The following is a 19320-nucleotide window of genomic DNA, read 5'->3' as shown; positions in this document are numbered from 1 at the left end:
TCAGGGTCAGGTTTTTCTCAGGAGCTCCATATGCGAAGTCCCCATGTGGACATTAGGAGAATTTGAGAACACAATTTTGCTATGACAATTTTTTTTTCTTGTGATGTAAGATCTGATTGCTACCATTGGTTGGTCAAAACCAGAAAATGATCTACTGACTGTGAATCAGGACCTGTTCAAGTCAGAGGTCAGAGCCCCACCATGATGTAATTGGTCCCCGCCAGGAGCCCCCTCTGCATATAAGCCTCACAACATCAAACTGGAAGATTACCCCGTGGAGAAAAAAAAAAGGGATCTCTTTGTGCAAACTGTTTTGCATCGATTAGCTCACTCTATCTAATCAGTTTCTTTACATTTTCTAATCCCATTTCTTTCCATATAAAGATTCCAATCAGATGGTGTGGTTTCTGAGTAAACCATACAAATCAACATTAAAAAGAGATTTACTGAGGAGATAATGTCTGAAATAAATACAGGGTGAATATGGACTGCCGATTGGAATTGGTTTTTATAATCACATTCTCTGGACTTGTTTGCATTACAGAAATACAGCATGAATTTGCAAGGAAAATGCGAGCAATACCTAGATATTAACAAACCTCTAGAAGCTTTACGGGGAATTAGAATAAAAGCGTCGCTGCAGCTTCAACGTGACAGTCAGCAGCAGGGAAGCTTTCAGTGGAAACACTTGTATATCCCTATTCTAATCAAGGAGTTGGACATACTTGATAAACAATGCACTGCAAAAAAGTTGCAACAATATACTGCTGCATAACAGCTTGTTTAGTTTTTTTTTTGTCTACATTCTAATTCATGGCATGCTCATTTCAAGCTGACATTTCAATTTCAGTTGCTCTTTCATTTCAGTGCTTTGAGTATGAGTCTTGTCAGCACATGTATGCGTAGGCTGAAGACCATGACAGGTGAACAATCCCCCCCACCCCAAAAAATGAAAAAAATCATCCGGATGAAATACTACAGATATGCAACAGTGTGATGTGCAGTTTCTCACACAAATAATAGATCTGTCTGCTGACACCAAGAACTGATTCTTTTGCAAAAGTAAGAGATATTGAGGGAAAAAAAATACTTTCTCTTTTAGCTTGGCCAGGTTAGCGTAATGCAATCGACATTTGAGAATTTACGACCTTCGTTGACTTTCAAATGATTAGTGAAGATACAGCATCATGTCAAACTTGAAACTCAAAGTAGGCTGTGTGTTTGGAACAACTGTCATAACATCACTGTGAAAAGCTGCGTATCCTACACAAACTAACACGGTGCAACAACAATCTGGCCTCAAATTGTGCTGATTTTCTAAGAAACAGGCTTAAAAATGTTAACCAACATAACAAGGAAGCTGTTTAATATTTGGTTTTTAATTTGTTTGGATGTGGGGAAAACAGCAAAGCTGTGAAATTCAGCAGGAGTGCAATAATGTTGCAAATCAGAATGAAGATATTTCTTATTAAAGTGAAGTGTGTCTGGGAATGCATGGCTTAATGTCAACATTTTGAGAATACAACAACCGACTAACCATTAGCTGTAAAAAGTATTTGCTTCATTTCTTTTTTCTTTTTAACCGGTTTGTATTTGTGTGTAATTACATCTGCGTTCATGGGACGGTTTTAATTACAGTTTGTCCATATAAAACTTTAACATTTCTACTTATATAATAGACCTTAAGATATATAACATGTGAAGCCCTGCAAAATGTTATTTTTATTTCAACTGAGGCTGAATCAAGACAGAATGAGGCTGAAATAGGCAAAGCTATTTATTGATTGCCCTGTCTGCGGGTTGAAACAAAAGTACTCTTTAAATGAATGTATCGATGAGCCGGATAGATGTTATCTGTCTTAATGACAAAGGGGAGTCCTTGGCTGAAGGGGAACCTCATCAAAGCTACACATGCATACCTTGCATCAGTGTTCAGAAAGAAAAAGGAAAACATTCAAACCCAGGAGTAGATAAGCTTTTAAATTAACCCAAACAAAGTTCATACAGAATGAAAAGAAAAGATTAAACCAAGTCAAGAGGTCATTTAAATGTAGTTTTTTCTGTTGACACACTGAATTCTTCATTGCTTTAATGTGGCTTGATAAAAATGAGTGAGAGATACAAAACTGATGGGCTCACAACACTGGCACCAACGATAGGAAACAGAAAAATGCCAAAAACAAAATACAAATCATCAGTTTATCATTACATTAATGAGAAAATGCTGAGATTTTTGAATTACATCGGTAGACATATACCCTTTCAACTCTATTTCACACAACATCACACAGTCCTATTTAAGCCGCGCTCGCTAGATGAGTAAAAGGAGCAGCTAAGAAATGCCTTAAGTGATTGTTAATAAAGACACTATTTGCTGATCATAGCCAAAACGGTCTAAGATGTGATGCAGAGCACCTTTAAAAAGGGACAATACACCAGGCATGCTGGAAGTTGTGCTGTATAAGCTTTACCCTTTTATTAAACTCACTTGCTCTTCACTGCTGAATACAAACACAAAACAATGTAAGAGATGTGAACGGCTGAAAAGGGAGACATTGAGAATCAAACGAAACATAAATGTGCCTTTTGTCCCCTAAAGATTACTCTCTCTGTTCAATAAGAAGGATGCTTTCTTTTTCTTGGCAAACCCGCTGAAATTTCTGTAATGAAAATGAGGCAAATTTGCAGGGATTCCAACATCATCTTGATTCTGCTCAGTCAGGTGCAGAGAAAGTACTAACACCACCCCTGAGCTTTTGTGTTTTAAAGTTTTGTTTGTGTCTTTCAAAAAACATCTTAGCATCTTAAAATATCACTGATGGCCATACCAATAAGATTTAGATGGTTGTTTTGAGAGGCAATCAATGACTTACTCAAGCATTTTGTGTTGAGGTTCTTTGTTTTTTCTCGTTTTCAGTCTCTTCAATCTGGGCAACTCTTTTACTCTTGGTTTGTAGTTCCTTTTGGGTTTTAGTGAAGTTCAGCTGAAGAGCTGATCCAGAAGCTGCTGCTCGCATTCTCACTAAAACCAGGAAGATAGAGACATTTCAACTGAGTTTTAACACCAATTTTAAAGTCCCTCCACTGGCTCCCTGTAGCTCAAAGAATAGATTTTAAAATACTGTTGTTAGTTTATAAATCACTGAAAAGGTTTAGCACCACAATACATCAAAGATCTGCTGTTGTTGTATCAACCTTCCAGACTCTCAGGTCTTCTGGTTCTGGACTGCTTTGCATCCCCAGAACCAGAACCAAGAGAGGAGAAGCAGCTTTCAACATCTATGCACCAAAAATTTGGAACAAACTTCCAGAAAACTGTAAAACAGCGGAAACCCTGACTTCCTTTAAATCACAACTAAAAACACACCTGTTTAGAATTGTTTTTGAAATTTAATATGTAACAATGTATTGTCTATTCCATGATGCATGACTTTGTGTTCTTGTGTTTATGATGTAAAGCACTTTGAAATGCCTTGCTGAAATGTGCTATACAAATAAAATTTGATTTGATTTTATATCACCTTGTTAGCTATCCTCCTCCCTCAGGATTTCTGGTCTCCTTCTGCCACAGCTGTAGCACATCTTTGATCCGATTCATCTGGTTCCTTTGTCGTTTTTCCACCTCTATTCAACCTCCTGCTTTTTGTTTTGTTCCATACTCATGCTCGTTCCATGCCCTGTTCCTTTCATAGCAGCTCTGCAAGACTTTATTTTCCATTACTAGAAACTCATCACTTCACCTTCCTGCCTCTGGTTCTGCCTGCTTTTGGGTTCCACCAGAAACCAAACATGACACAATTACTAAAAATGCTTTGGAAATGAAAGAAACATGAATACAAAATTTTATGCAACATTGTATCTCCAGTATATTCTAGCATTGCCTTTTAAGCCCTGTTATGAGAAACTGTTTCCAACACAAGAGAGACGGGGAGATATGTAAATAGAAGTCCTTTGTTTAAAATTCAAACTTATTAAAATATCAGCATGACCACAGATGCCAAAGAACGAAAAAAGCATGTACACACACACAAAGAACGGCAGCAGCGATGCAGTCATATCAACAATGTCCTAATTTACACATGACATGTGGTAACATCTTGAGACATTCCTGAGAGGGTTTAAGTCTGAGTCACATGGGTAGCATGGCGAGTGTGTTGTCTGCATTTGGCTAAGCTGCTGTTTCACAGCATGTGAGTCTTCACACCACTGATCTTTCTGCTACTGTGCTGCTACTGTCAATCTACTGACAGCACATTCACTTTAAATGCTACCAATTTATATATGCTAATTTTTATGTAACAGGGAGTCAATTAGGTTTAAAAAGTGAGTACTGTAGAACTGATGAGCATATGAGACGATTCCTATGAATTTGCCAACGTGTTGATTCAACAATCAGGTGGTTTCTATAGTCCATTCAAGTACAACTCATTGATTGGATTGTCTTTAACGTATTAAAACAACTTGGTAGTAAATACAACAAATATTTTAATCCAGTCTTATTCAAAAATTTCTATGCAATAATGTTAACTATTTCTAGTGGTTTCGATCGTTGGATAATCAATCTCACCATCGATCATCTGTAAGAGTTTATCTTTAAAACTGGCTATAGTTAAAACCATACAGTTTCTTTTATGCCTGCTGCTGCTGTTATGCACCGTTTCCAACACTATTGTTTATTGCTTTATTATAACTTATTACTCTTTGTTAATGCTGACACGTTAAAAATGTGGTTGTTTCTGTTTTATTTCCTTTTTATGTAGATGTTTGATGAGTGGACCTGTTGCAAATAGATTTCCCGTTGGGGACAATAAAGTTACGATTTATCTTCAGTTTTATTAATTTACAAAATCTACATTCAGTTCTACTCTGGCCACTTTTTGAAATGATCCAACACACTGGCCAACTTACTTATTTTTTCTTAAAATATTTGTTTAATTTCTATTTCTACTTGATTTTGTTTGTCATTCATCTTTAATGGTGGGAGTATTAGAAGCTGGTGACGCTCTCCTGGTTTTTAGTTTCCTTTTTTCCCCAATTTGTGTAAAAGCACCAAATGGATTTACATATTTTCACATTTCCACCACGATCTTTGGCGTACTTAATTACAAATTTAAACTATACAATAACTTGAAGTAGCACATTATTGTAGAGCGAAAAAAATGATACAAGTTATTCTATTTTCTCTGAAAGAAAGCCTGACTCTAATTACTGTGACACCTCTAAATGAAATCAAGTGCACCCAGTTGCATTCAGAAGCCACCTAATTTTGAACACTGTATTTGTCCTCCTTGCTCTGCTGTATCCTTGGTAGTTTCTTTAGGCACATGTTGGTTTATGCACTTCTTTAGAACAGCGTTTCTGAACACTCGCTCTGTTGATAGAAGGTTGAAAGACTCTGAAGAGAAAGCATCAAGGACCTACCTAACTGTGCTCTGCGCTTCAATTTATGAATGATAGAGCCTTGTTGGTTTTACAACATACTGCCACGCATGACTTCAGAGAGTTATTATGCAGGTTTCATATGCCAAGAGGGACTCTTAAACCTCATCTTGTATTTCTGACACCTACAAAAGAACCAAACAGAATTCGAGAACATATAGTGCCGAAAGAAATATAGCCTGAGCCTCTTTCTTTTTCTGCAACTTGTCAGTGAATGTTTTTTTTTTCTCAAGTTAGAAAGAGTGAGAGCTGAAATAAATTTTAAAAGAAAAATATAATATATGAACACATAATTATCATTTAAACATGGGGAAAAGCAAGAATTTTACTTTTATTTAATTTACTTTCTGGGCATGTTCCCTATATTTACAGAAACGTACTCTTCTGAAGTAATTTGGTGTCAACAACATTTTCTCCACAATCCATAAAATTAGGGATTACATTGACCTTTCTGTTTATTTGTCTCAAGATATTTTCTGTCTTTTCTTTTAACCCTGCGTCTAAAGAAAACTCAAATGCTTTAGAATCCAAATGAGAAACATTCAATATATCAGCATTAATGTTGGTATCGGTCATTGTTACCCATTTTTAGCACATCAATATTGATCCCATCAGTGAAACTGGGTCAATATTAAAAACTGATATGTATTTTCATCTTGTAGATGTTTGTGCATTTGCTTAAGGATGGGAGAGTGTTGACCGTGTGCGATTTGTTTGGTCATGTGACAGTCACGCAGCATAGAATTGTGGGATATTTGACTGACGCAGGGAAGCAACGTCATCTATGAGGTCATTTTTATGGTGTTGGAAGGTTAGAGAAACATATATAATGTTATAGAATTGGTAAATATTGTGTATCAACCACTGTGATCATATCATCAGATATCAATATCAATCCAAATGTTATATCATTGCATCACATTAAAAATATTTGACAAAGACTTTTAAACATAACCAGCATATCAGAGGTAACCAACGGTTGCATAATTAAAACAAAGAGTGTCTGGTTACACCTGTTGCTTCTTGGGAAAGCTTGAAGTTATAACAGAGTATTGGTCAGGGTTTCCGAACCAATACTAATTTCTGATTTTCTTTGAGCTCTGACGTGGATTGCTCTTTTTTTTATTTTTCAGTTACAAGGACTATAACACATAAAAGAGGAAAAATGTGCAGCAGATACTTTGATGTGAGAAGAAATTTTAGCTCCAGTGGAAAAGACATAAGAATATTATCTGCTATCCATCAAAGCATATGTTTAATTTTTATTAATCTCAACAAAAAAATCTTCAAAGTAAAGCATGATGGTTGACTTGTTTATACATCAAACAAGGGTAGTTTTTATGGACTTAAAGAAAATAAAAAATCCTGATATCTGGATGAGTGATTGGCAGATCTGTATATGTCATTTATAGACAACTAAACACTGGGGCAAATAATTTTAATGACAACTCAAAGATTCATTTAAATTGTCATGTTAGAAAATTATTAAAAACACACTTAAGATGCCCCCGCCCAAAATTATTTATACCAGAGAATAGAATAAATATCATGACTGAATTAAACCATGTCTTTTCTGATGGGCCACAAAAGTCCAATACTTGATAATTAATCCTTATAAGAATTAATTTTGTACTTTTTTAGTAACCCACTTTTTGTTTTTACAACTAAAAGGAAAAAAACTGAAAATATACATATGCGTGTTGAAAGTAAAAATTCATAGCTTTATGCCAAAATTGGCCTTAATGGTGAAGGAATATGGTACATAAGGTCTAAAGAAGGTTAATTTTAACAATAAGATTCGTTTATGGTCGTTATTTCTACTGGGTGCCAAAAATACTCCCTCTCTTTAGGATCAAAGTCATTAAATATGTATTTGCTTTTGATTACTCTTTAAATTAATTCATCAGGAAGAGCAGTGACAGGCCCTCGCTGTTACTGACAAAATGCTGTGGCAGTTACTGATAACATGAGCTGCTTAAGGATTCTGCACTGTAACCTTCCTATTCGTCTTTCGCTCTCCCTGTGGTTTTATTCCTCCACTCCACACCGAGCTCTCCTTTCTTCTTCAGTCAGGTGAGTTGAGAAATGATACACAACCCAAGCATTTGTCAGAGCTACAATCCACTGAAACTAAATTACATTGAATGAAATTGCGAGAGAAGAGTGGGCAACGAGAAAGGATGAAGGGCTGGGACATTTATGAAATAAATGCACTTTAGAAGGAACGAGAGTGCAACATATCGGCACAAACTGGAAGCTCAGAAAGAAAGAAAGACAGAAAAAAGAAATAGAGATGTGTGGACAGCATTTAGCATTGAGGTAAACAGTGTATGGTTTGAATCGAACATTTGTGGCAATGCCCTTGAGCTGGCCAGTGAGGCATTGAAGAGTGCATTTGGGATGGGCAGTTATCTCCAAGGCTTTCCTTTCAGTGGTATAAAAGACATAACAGCAATGCCGGGTCTTGCTGAAGAGAAAGCCTCAAGGCTGAGGAGAAGCGGCTGCAAGGCAAATCTGCAAGAAGAAGCGCAAATGGCCCCACTTGACACCCTGTCATTGTCTCCACGCCTTGACATACATGGAACATTAAAAACTAGCACTGTGTAGAACGATGCATGCATAAAAACACACAATACTGATGGGGTTAGGTAAAATATGATCCCAAGGCAAGTGTGTATCCACGTACGTGTTTTTGTTGATGCAGTCCAGAGTGTCGTTTTTGGAAAAACATATAAGGATTCAGAGAGATGCATCTGTTCTCTTTTTCAAAAGCAGGTAATATTACTTTATTACTTTAGCATTAAAGTTAACTCTGAACTGAACTCTGAACATGAATCTATTCATGTTCAGAGTTCAGTACCGAAGCATTTTTAAGTGACAGTTCTGCAATTACTGCAAGTATGGGGTAATTTTACAAATATCTTTAGATCAGAATTTGGGCCAGGATATGCAGCCCTTTTTAACAAAAAAAATTAGGTATCATGTCAGATCAATTTGAGAATCTAAAACTGAAAAAAAAACAAGACAAACAGGAAATTGGAAGTCTAACAATACAACAGAATTTAGCCATTGAGATGTTTATGACTGGAAGCAGAACATTTTTTTGAGAAAACAAATGGTCGCTAGGCTAATTCCTTCTTCCTTATAGAAGAAGCTAAAGATAAAGCATTGATGAAATCCTCAACAAAACAACCATACAGCTATGCCATAACACTTCACTGCTCTATTGTCATATCTTACTGAATACATTTTCTTGTACTTTAAAGCTTCCCAGTATAAGGTTACAAAATGCTTTGCTTTAAAGTCCATTTTCCATAAGCAGTACCCCCTACCCGTCTTTGGCTCTTGGTGAGCCTGGTTTCCTTTGAATGTCGAGAAGAAATGATGAGCGAGGGGCTTGATAGGTTTGAATGAAGTAATGGACTCCCTTTGAATAATGCAGAAGTGAAGTGGGCAGAATGACCACCACAACACACCAGTGGATGCCTTCCCAACTGTGCCACTGGGTTCATATCGTGTGAAACGTCAGTGAAATCAAACTCGAAGCTCGAGCAAGATTCCAGCAGTCATTTTTGAGATAAATAAAACATGTCAGCGATGACTCTATTGCCCTTTATTCTCCATTCTCTGGCTCTCTTCTTGCCTCTCTCCAACAGTCTTTTTTTTTTCTAACCATGCCAGACCATGAGACTTTTCTACCAGCAGGTTGTCTGGATTACATGTTCTGCCATGTGAATTCTCAACAAAGAGCTTGCTGAATTGTTTTGATCAAACAGCAAAATGAAATTTGTTGTATTGTGCCTGGGCTTTGGAGCGCTGCTGTGTTGTTGTGACATAAATTTTGCAATCGAAGACATTTTAGCTACAAAAGGGCTGAAAGTGGTGTTTATTCAGCTCAACGTGATCTAAGGTTAATTTGGCATTGGTGAAGAAGGACACCAAGCAGCTGCTGCTCCTCCGTTTGGAGATGCTGGTGTCTTGCTTTGGACAAGCTACACATTTCAGACTGAGGTGTTACTTTCATGAAACTAAGCTCATTGGTACCTCAATAACACTTCAACTGCATACAAATGTACATTTTCTAAAACAATCTACAGCTTCATAACACTATCCGTAAGCATTTGCATCTCAGCCACAAAAAATACACTGGTGGCAAGCATAAAAGGCAGATAGGGGGCATAACACAAGAGCAAATAACATGTTAAAAATGCATTAAATTGCATTGTGGAATGTAAACCCAAATGTCATCCAAACGAGTGTTGAAATGAATGTTGAAATAGCTGATATCCAAGAGCAATTGAATGCAATGTATAATGATGTGTGAGCTACGTAGTGCTCCCTTTCCCTCAAGTGTTTGGCTGGTGGCGGGGAGCAGGTGACGAGGACCGAGGGAAGGAGAGTCCTGTTTAATGACCAGATCATTCGCTTTAAACAGTGCTGGACAACTGGAGTTAAAGTACACCAAGAACTGGGTTTAGTAAGTAAACTTCACAGATGTTTATTTCCTCATAGAGTCATCATTTAAAGCCCAAAGCCAAACAATATCAACAATGGGGCGTTCCAACAACGAACACAGCAGAACATGTCAGTGTTGTTATGCTATACTTTTAGCTTTTGGTTCATTTTACAGCCTTAAGGCTGGGAGGTGAAGCATTGAGAATAATAAACTGCATGTAGAGGATCTAAAAATTACATTTCCACTAAACTGCAGTGACCATAAAGAGATGCAGAGAGCGGTCGCACACCTGGAGCATAATTAGAACTAAGTGACTGTAAAGTATAGATGTATTTATCCGCCATCCCCAACAAAGCTGCAAGATTTAGAAAAATATGATATGCAAAAGTCCTGGTTTTCCACTCAGACATTTTTGAATGTTACTGAATCTGGATCTGTGTGGTTGGATGAGTCACAGCATAAAAGTAAAGCCATGAAATTCCACTTTTTACTAAATTGAGATCTGAAGTTCTCTGCATTATTATACACATTGTTTAAAGATTCATCCAGTAACCAAAATTGGGCTCAAAAAACTCTGCTTACCAAGTCCAATATGTATAATATAAATAAATATATACAATGTCACTGCTTATTAGAATACTGAAATATTTGACAGCTTATATTGTACATGAAAGTCATTATCCAAGCTGTACAACTCTCTTGGCGTTGCCACTTTTACTTCTTTGTAATTCAATTTTAAGTTACTAATTTTCCTCCCAACGATATGAAATACAATGAAATTTTTACATGACAAATAAAGCCTGCATCATAAAGGAAACAACAACCTTTATGAGATTCACACTGTTCTAAAACCAATAGAAAGGTATGCAATTACATTAGTCTGCAAATGTATATGCAGTCACTCTATTTCAGCTCAGCGTGAGCATTACATCCAACTTGTTCTGTTATTTACAGTGGGATTATTTCCTCGCCCGCGCTTCCCCTTACTGTGTTTGGGTATCTGATAGTGCTGAGCGGAGCAGCAGGGAAGACAGGTTAGGTGACAACAACAACACTTATAGGCTGAGAAAAAAGTGTCTGGTGAATGAAAGTGCAAAAAAAAAGGCTTCCCGACAAGTGCTAATCCTCCGAGCACCCAAAACGAATAAAAATGAAGGCTCTGAAAGCCTGCCAGAATGTCTGCGTGTGGCCACAGCGTTGGAGATACCAAAACGGCTGCTTCCAGTGTCAGAAGAACGTGTTGATGCCAGAACACCAGTAGCTCACACCCTCAAACTGTTAATGCTCCAGTTCCAACACAAAAGAAGCTAGCTGTCAACTTGGAGAAAATGCTGTTACATTTTGTCACAAACATGTTATGAGCATCATACTGAGAGTCGGTGCTAAATATATCTTGGTTCAACATACATTTATATATATATATATATATATATATATATATATATATATATATATATATATATATATATATATATATCGCAAGTACAACAAGCGTGAAGCGAGAAAAACAAGTGTTTTTTTTCTCCCTAATATGCATATTTTTGTTAGAGAACTGAACATTGCAATAAGACTCATGAAAAGTAAATGTACCACTTTCTTAACAAGACTTACGAGAAGAAGTAACAAGAAAAATGCATTAAAAACCAACCAAAATAGAGAGAAACAAAATTGGAATGTTGCTGTTCTTTCAGAAAATAGTAATCGATCCTAAAAAAAATACGCACTGGATTACCGAATGTGAAAACTGCAGGGAACGCAAAATGTATGTAGGTAATTTTTTTTTTTAATTCAGCCATAACTTAGAAATGCTTTGCAATTCTTCTATTTCTTTGCCCTTAGAGTTGCTTTTCCTTTGTGCACCCTTTCATGTTTGCATAATGTACTTGACTGCTGACATTTATATTTTTGAAAAACATAAATATTTATCACAAACCGCCTGAGTAAGAGCCATTGCCAGCCAGCAAAAAGGACCTATGCAGCTTATATAAACTGCCTCCTCAAACACAGAGGCACATTTTACTTTCATGCAATTGTGGCATTGTTTTCCTGCTGAGCCCTGGTCACTCTTTCTGAACATCACAGCAACATTTCACCAATGTAATATGGCCACAGTGGAGATGCTACAAAATGCAACTGCAAGCCTGTTGTTTTTTTTTTTTTATTAAAGGTCATCTTTAAAGGACCTTCTATATATCAGCAACAAAAGCACCCTAATCCTTGCATAAAAAGCTGTACTTAAGATACTTACACGTGATCTAATATGTATGCAGGACAAAATTCCAAGTCGAAGCTAATTTCAAAACTTGCGATGCAAAGAGATGAAAACCTTCAGGGCTACTTAACTAATTGACTTGCAAATGCTGCTTTGTTACACTGGCATGCAAGTTAAATGGAAGTCAATGGGTCAGCATGGATTCACCCAGAGAGAAAGGCTTTATGGTCATCTACTCCTCCGGCCAAAGGCTTGCAAGCTGCAACATAACATCTAATTACCACGTTTTCATTTCTGGACAATTTTGCTACTAAGCAATTATTTTTCCTGTATTGCCAAGCCTTCAGGAGAACAATGCATCATGTGTGAAAACAACTGCCCACGCATTTGGATACATGTGAACCTGCTGAACATCACTACTTTCCCCACCTCACTAAATACTAAATGATCCTGTCATGTAAAAATTATGTACAAAAAAGAAAAAAAAGAAAAGAAATAGCGCACATACGCAGCTGAGCGCTTCTTCACTCACTAATGCGCAATTGTTTTCCGAAGAGGAGCAGAAATGATTCAACTTCATGTCTAAACAGTATAAAGCATCAATTACATGTAATTAATCACGCCAAGCAGACGCCCACGTCACTGTTACGCACCATTAACAAAAACTTGCCGTCATTAAAATCCAGTCCGTGAACATATTATGAAGTGCACGCAAGTGAGAAATAGGAAAAATACTCTCCACCTCCCTGCAAGGTAACTACAGCCAGCGCCAAACGAAGCGACATTTCCATTTACACACCTTTGAGTTTATTCTCGCAGACTTGGAGCTCATTAAAGTCTCGTGCTGCTTACCTCGAGCTAACGTCGCCGGGACTCGCAAACCAAGGAGCACGAGGACGGAAAAACTCCAGCAGCGTCCTCCGGAAAACTGTCCCATCACTGCCGCGCTCGTCTCCCTCCCCGTCGGGTCTGGGGCCACCTGCCGCGGGTCTCGAGCATTTGTCGACCCCTTCCACACCCCACCTCTTTTTTTTTTTTTTTTTTTTTTTTTTTAAACCCGTCTCGGTGTCCCGGCGAGGCTGCTTTGCTCGTGCGCACGAGTCGGTCAGGTGCTGAGCTGTGGAGCTGTGAAGCTGTGAACCTCACCTCGCTGAATCGCAGTGCGGTGATTGGGAAAGAGACGGGGAAAGAAAGTGATGCTGAGCTTTGAAGCTGCCGACACTCAGCTGAGCGCGAGCGGAATAATCACTGAGCGCGCGGCAGAAGGCGGCGGCGGCGGCTAGAGAGAGAGAGAGAGAGGAGAGAGAGAGAGGAGTGAGCAAATAGAGAGAGAGAGAGAGAGAGAGGGTGGACCTGTTGAGAAATAAAACGTGTGGACAAACGCACGTGCAGTGGTTTGTTTGTTTGCTTGCTTGCTTGCCACGCGCAGATACAAGCAGTCATATTGTTTTAATTAGTTGTTATTCGCGCCTTGTTTTCCAGACAGCAGGGTGGAGTGGCGGCCGACGTCGGAGCGGGTGTCTTGGGTTTGGGGTGGGCTCTCTTACAAATGGCTTTTCAAATCGCGTTTTTACTAATTAATAACTATCTGCAGCCTTTGAGCATATGGCTTCTGATTGGTGTCCTTTTGCCAATTAAGCGCGCATTATCTCAGCTAAACGAGTCTATAGAGCAAGATAATATAATTCATCTTGCACCGCAGTGATTAGAGCGTCTATTTCTCTTTTATATTAGAAATGATTGAATATTCTCTGACTAAGCAGATCGGACGGACCCGAGGTGGCGTGAGGCTCTAAGTGGGATTTTATTTAAACGGGTTGCTTCCGGCCAAGTCCATGACCATTGCTGAAAGTTGGGGGACGAAGGACAAAGATTGTTTTTGTTTTTGTTCTTTCTCAAGGAATCCAAGAAAAAGAAGAAATAAAACTATTAGTACCTTATAATGAAAAATGAACATGTGACCGCAGCTCAGGCGACATAAATTATTGACAAGCATTGAAATATGACACTTTATCCTGTATCTTTTGCTTAGATTGGTACTTTTGTTAAACCAGCCAGGTTGTATTTGTCACAGTGACAAAATTTTCCTATGCTCCTCAGATTAAATCTTTTTCTTTGTGTTCTTGTTTTTGGCAATCCTTACATCAACGGCACCCAGTTCTTACCACCTCCAAATAAAACTGAACATCTTTTTGGCAGAAAAAAAAAAGTATATATTTTTTCTGTTACATGTTAGAAACAGAATTAAAATGAACTCACCGATCTTTTTTTAATAGATACCAATTTCTGGCATTCATATTTTATTCAGCTATTACAACCTAACCCAGTCACAAGGGACACATTGTACCTGTGATAAGTAACTTTCTTTTTTTTTTCTTTGTTGCATCCACTACTCCATCCCAACATGAGCAGAAAGCCATGTTAACAACTCCAGAAAAATTTTCTTTAGTCATTAAATGTTTCTTTATGAAATTCTTTATATTTTGAGCACTGTGCACCAACTAGCTTAGGCTGTCATTTGTATCTGAAGAGCCATTAGCATTTAAATGGTGTTTTAATGCTAGTTAGCAAAGAATAAGCTCATATTCTTGCCATTGGGTAGGTTTGCTTATTAAAGTTTTTTTTTTTTTTTTTTTTTGTGGATTTCTAAAGGAATTACAGCAGTCAGATTGTTGTGGGGCACAAATTAACGATTCTTATTGAAATGCTGGGGAAAACACTACAGTGAAATTAAGACGCTTCAGTCAAGCACCTCATGCACTCACTACACACACAGCTGCGCAGTTTTATTGGCCTCCCTGCAATTCATTTGTGTTGCGAAGGTGATTCGAAGCTGTTTCTAAGACGGCACATTTAACCACAAAAAAAACAACAAATAAAAAACCTTGTCATTAGTCACTGTAAATGGCTCACGACGAGCGGCTGCTGTCACCAGAAATGTGACGATCCTTGAAAGACGTTATCCTCCTCGACACAATCCGTCTGTTAATTGCATACAGTGTTTTATTAACTTATGTTTCTGAGATGTATATTTGAACGTAGGTCTGTTTTGTATGCAAATCGTGCCACTTTGACCCTTCTTATTGCAGTATTGATGGAAACCTCATTTGTTCATTTTTCCCCCGCTTGGAGCTTGGGGTTTCGCTGTCAGGCGAGGTTAACCAGATAATAACCCAAAAGAGACCCACAGGCCGTGCATTAAGTATTTCTCCTGGGCTGAAGACTATTGAGCTAACTGTCAGACTATGAAGAAAAGAAAAGCATTGCAAATATTTTTCTCCTGTTGTGTGTTTGACTTACAGCTTCAATTGTTGTTCTACTTGCCAAAAGTTATGAGTAACACTTGCAAATAATCAGTGCATATGACAGGGTATACTTTAAATATTGAAACACAACAATAATGCTATAGCAATATCCCTTTGCATCTCTAATGGATTTCACAGTGTCCCATATTTGTGTTAAAGGTTTTGAAAATTAAAAAGCGTTTAAGTGCCTCACTGTGGAAAACAATGATATGGAAGTTGCTAAGCAAGAACTAATTTACTGATTTATTCTTCTTATTATTTTTTACTGCAGCAAGCCAACTGACAAACCCAAACAGCTGGCCACGCAGGAGGACGATTCTTGCTCTGTGCTGGTTATTATTCACTTCAAAAATGCTTTTCCTCTCTCAGAGGCAAAAAAGACGCTGTTGTAAGAATCCTCAGTCGATGATGATGATGATGCTGTAGACAGAAAGGCTCTTCAGTAGCAGTCAGTCTTGCAGCAAATCTGAAGAGGCCTCTGACTGAAGACAGTTGGTGTATGAGAGTGATTTGAGTGTTGTGACATGCTAAGAGCTCAATTAGCAGAGTGCTGCTGCAAACAACTGATTCAATTCCCTTTGAGCGTACCGATTCTGTAGGACCCCTATATTAAAAATGATCAATTTATACCGGATTCCTTTCTCTGTTCTAAGTCATAATGTGTCAACCTACATAAAACACACATACACACACGCCTATCAAGTTAATTCTTATATTGCTTTGATTCATCGTTAACTGCTGATTCGTAGCACACTGCCAATGTGAAATGGCGATTCTAACTATATAGCCCAGCAAAACACAATCAGCGTGAAGGGATCGTGGTAGTCACTTCTCATTGGGAGAATCTGTCAATAACATGATTGGTTTCAGTTCATTCACTGAAACTATTCGTTCAGTTCAATGGATCGTTCATAAACAAAAACACTACAGCGTCATTCCACTATAATATATATTAGATGAAGCCATCAGCTATTGACAAGCACTGCTTATCCACCTCATTTGCTTTTGCAGTCCTTGTTATAGGCATTATTTGAGCTTTTGAGATGCTCGTCGGCTACTTCCAGTTGTAAAAGTAATTAAATCTGGAGAGACTCAGGCGGAGAAAGACAGCGATTAAAAGGGTTTATTGACATGCATGAATTGAAGTTCTTTGGCACTCGGAACATCAAGCTGTGAATTGCAATAAGCTCGGATGAGCATTCCTGATGCTGATTAGGAATGTCATCCCCCAGGGCCCGACACTGGTGGTGGAGGTTGGAGAACCAGGATAATGGAGGTGTAGAAGGGCCAGAGGTGGGCTGTGTGCACCTGGAAAGCAGAAGATGCCATGGATGGAGGCCCTTTTCAGCGGGAGCGTGGTCAGTGATTGGCTTGGTCTGGCGTTGATAGGTCGACGGCAATGAGTGAGTCTCCGGTGGGGTTAGAGAGTCTTCCAGTTTATGCCAAGGCTTCATTATTTTGCTGAGACAAACTCATCCCAAGCTGCACAGCATCAATAAGCCATGACAACATATTGCTAAATTACAAATATCAAATATGAATATAAATATGTTTTTCCATGAAAACATGCTGACAGTGTAAACATTTTGATAAGTTTTTACTAGATAAAGTCTACAAAGATCGCAGGTATCAAGAGTCATTCAACAATGTCTTGATTTCAGACTTAATTTTTCAAATCACTTGTTTTGGTCCATGTTGTACTGACAGCTTTACTGAATTGTTTCGTTTTGCGGAATCAGTTTTCACAGTTTTTTGGTTGTTTTTTTTTTAACTTCAATCAATGTTCATGTCTCTTTGTCTTCTTTGTGCCGAGGCAAAGCGCTTCCCCTCCCTTCGTTGGCGTTGGCTGGCTTTCCCAAGCCTGTGTTTGTCTCGTCTCTGGTTCCAGCGTCTAATAAAGTTCTTTTATTCTGCATCGTGTCCTGGCCTCCAGCGTTTTGGTACTCCGTCGCCAGCTTCACCTTTAATTGTGACATACTTGCACTCATCAAGTACAAAAGGCGCCTTCACAGTTAGGTAGAAGTGTAATGTTCTGCTTATAAGACACACAAGGCCATTCTAGTAAACAAATGACTTAATTATAATGAAAACTCAGAAAATAGATGTGATTACATACAAACAGAAAAAAAATGTTTCCTCGTTAGTCACATTTAGGTATTTTCAAAGTGTTTTAATTATTTTTTTCTCTTTTTTAATGGAACATTTGCTGTTTTGGAAAAAGTGTTTTATTATTATTATTATTATTATTGTTTTTGTTGTTGTTGTTGTTGTTATTATTATTTTAAGATTCTTCTTTAGGCTTGCTACAAGCGTCTTGACAGAATGTACATAACTCTTCAAATAGTATAAATTTAACTTAGGTGGCTCAAAAAGCAAAAGGCTCTTGCCTGTTACTCATCCATTTATTCCACATATGTTGCACAGTCCTAGCTTTAAAAGCAGGAGGAAATTTTTCAAGTCAAGACCAACCATTATGCACAGAGCAGGCTTGTACTTTCTTAATTATGTTGATTAATTTTGCTGTTTGTGGAAGTATTTCAAGGACCACATACAGATTTGAGCTTCCCCAACATTTTCTGAAATGATGAATTTAGATGAGTCTGTCACTAAGCAATATTAAAGTATTTAAGATTGAGTTTTTCAAACAGTTACATTCACAAGAGGTTTAGGAGGCCACAGTCAAGAGGATTAGCTTTACTTGGAAAAAAAAAAAGAGTAAATGACTAGAGTGGAGAGCAGTTAGAGCACTACAAATTTTAACAGAAGGCCGAGTGGCTAATTATTTAGCTTTGAAGCCAAAACATGGATCTGAGAATTACAAGAAAGTACCGTGATGTACTGATAGGGGGCAGTGCTGAGCCCTGTAGGCAAAATGAGTGACAGATGCATGTCGCTCTTCTTCTACACATTGGAAAGACTGAACACATGCATGCAGAATTGCACTGACCCAGGACAAAACTTCTTCATGGCGATCATCTCCGTTGAAGCAGCCAGACTTTTAAATGTGTGAAACAAAATGAAGCATAATTAAAAGCTATTTTTGAAACAAGTGCTTCAATATTTAAATACCATCTGGGTTCAACTATATGTACGTCCGACTCCCGAGGAGTCGGTACGCTCCCAGTCGTCAACCTCGCTGTGCGCCGCTGGGTTTAGGGTCGTCTCCTAAACTCCTCCTGAAATGTAAAAAGCATTTTTAGAAAGATGTTACCGTGTCAAGAGCTAAAGAGCGACCGTCATCCTGCGGCATCAGTGACTCACTACCGCTTTGACTGACAGGTCCACAAAGTTCACATTTTTCTTCAGTGCATTGAATTGAATTTACATTAAATAATGCATTTTTTTCCCTCAGGATATATGTTGATCATCATATTTACAGCCTTTCCTCCACCCCAAACATCAGAGCGTCTTTACTGAGTTAGCAGAATCTGCTTGTCTTTTTCTTTTTTTTCCAAACACGGGCTCTATGTATTAAAATGACTTTTGTTTTGATCCACACGGCATTTTGCTGAGCTTGCACGCCTTCCGCAGCATCAGGCTCATTCTTCACATGCTGCACATACTACAACACAAATTCCAGTCTATTCGAGAACTTTCCCGCTCACTCGCATAGAAAAGCCGCTGTGACATTGAACGCCTTGGTGAGCGTTCAAGGCAAAGTAGCAAAGTTTGAAATTTGTTTCCCATGTTTTGGTGAAGATTTTTGAAAGAGGGTGAAAGAGGAAAACACTTGTGAGGAAAACAAAGTTTATTTTTTGCTTTTCTTCTTTTTTTTTGTCGAGCGGGACATTCTCCAGATTTCCTCGGGGCGCTGGCTCTACCATCTGCTTTATGTGTTGGCCGATCCTGAAACGACGACTTTGATTTTTCCAATTCCACACTTCTTATTTGTTTTGTTTAGAGGGCAC

At 38.1% G+C, this 19320-nt stretch overlaps 1 protein-coding gene across 2 annotated transcripts in view; it reads right to left on the bottom strand.

Annotated features, from left to right (window-relative positions):
• LOC129374258 (netrin receptor UNC5D-like) overlaps window positions 1–13352 on the bottom strand; it is a 195475-nt gene extending 182123 nt beyond the window's left edge. For both annotated transcript variants that reach the window (XM_055052582.1, XM_055052583.1), the window contains exon 1: window positions 12960–13352. In XM_055052582.1, coding sequence (XP_054908557.1) covers window positions 12960–13044 — 85 coding nt within the window. In that variant the 5' untranslated portion in view covers window positions 13045–13352. The remainder of the gene's footprint in view (window positions 1–12959) is intronic.
• Window positions 13353–19320: the final 5968 nt, after the last annotated feature.

The sequence above is a fragment of the Poeciliopsis prolifica genome, unplaced genomic scaffold, assembly GCF_027474105.1.
Source record: "Poeciliopsis prolifica strain line A6 unplaced genomic scaffold, Auburn_PproV2 SCAFFOLD035, whole genome shotgun sequence".
Taxonomy (NCBI): Eukaryota; Metazoa; Chordata; class Actinopteri; order Cyprinodontiformes; family Poeciliidae; genus Poeciliopsis; species Poeciliopsis prolifica.
The sequence above is the reverse complement of the archived record's forward strand: the minus strand, read 5'-3'. Positions and strand labels throughout refer to the sequence as shown.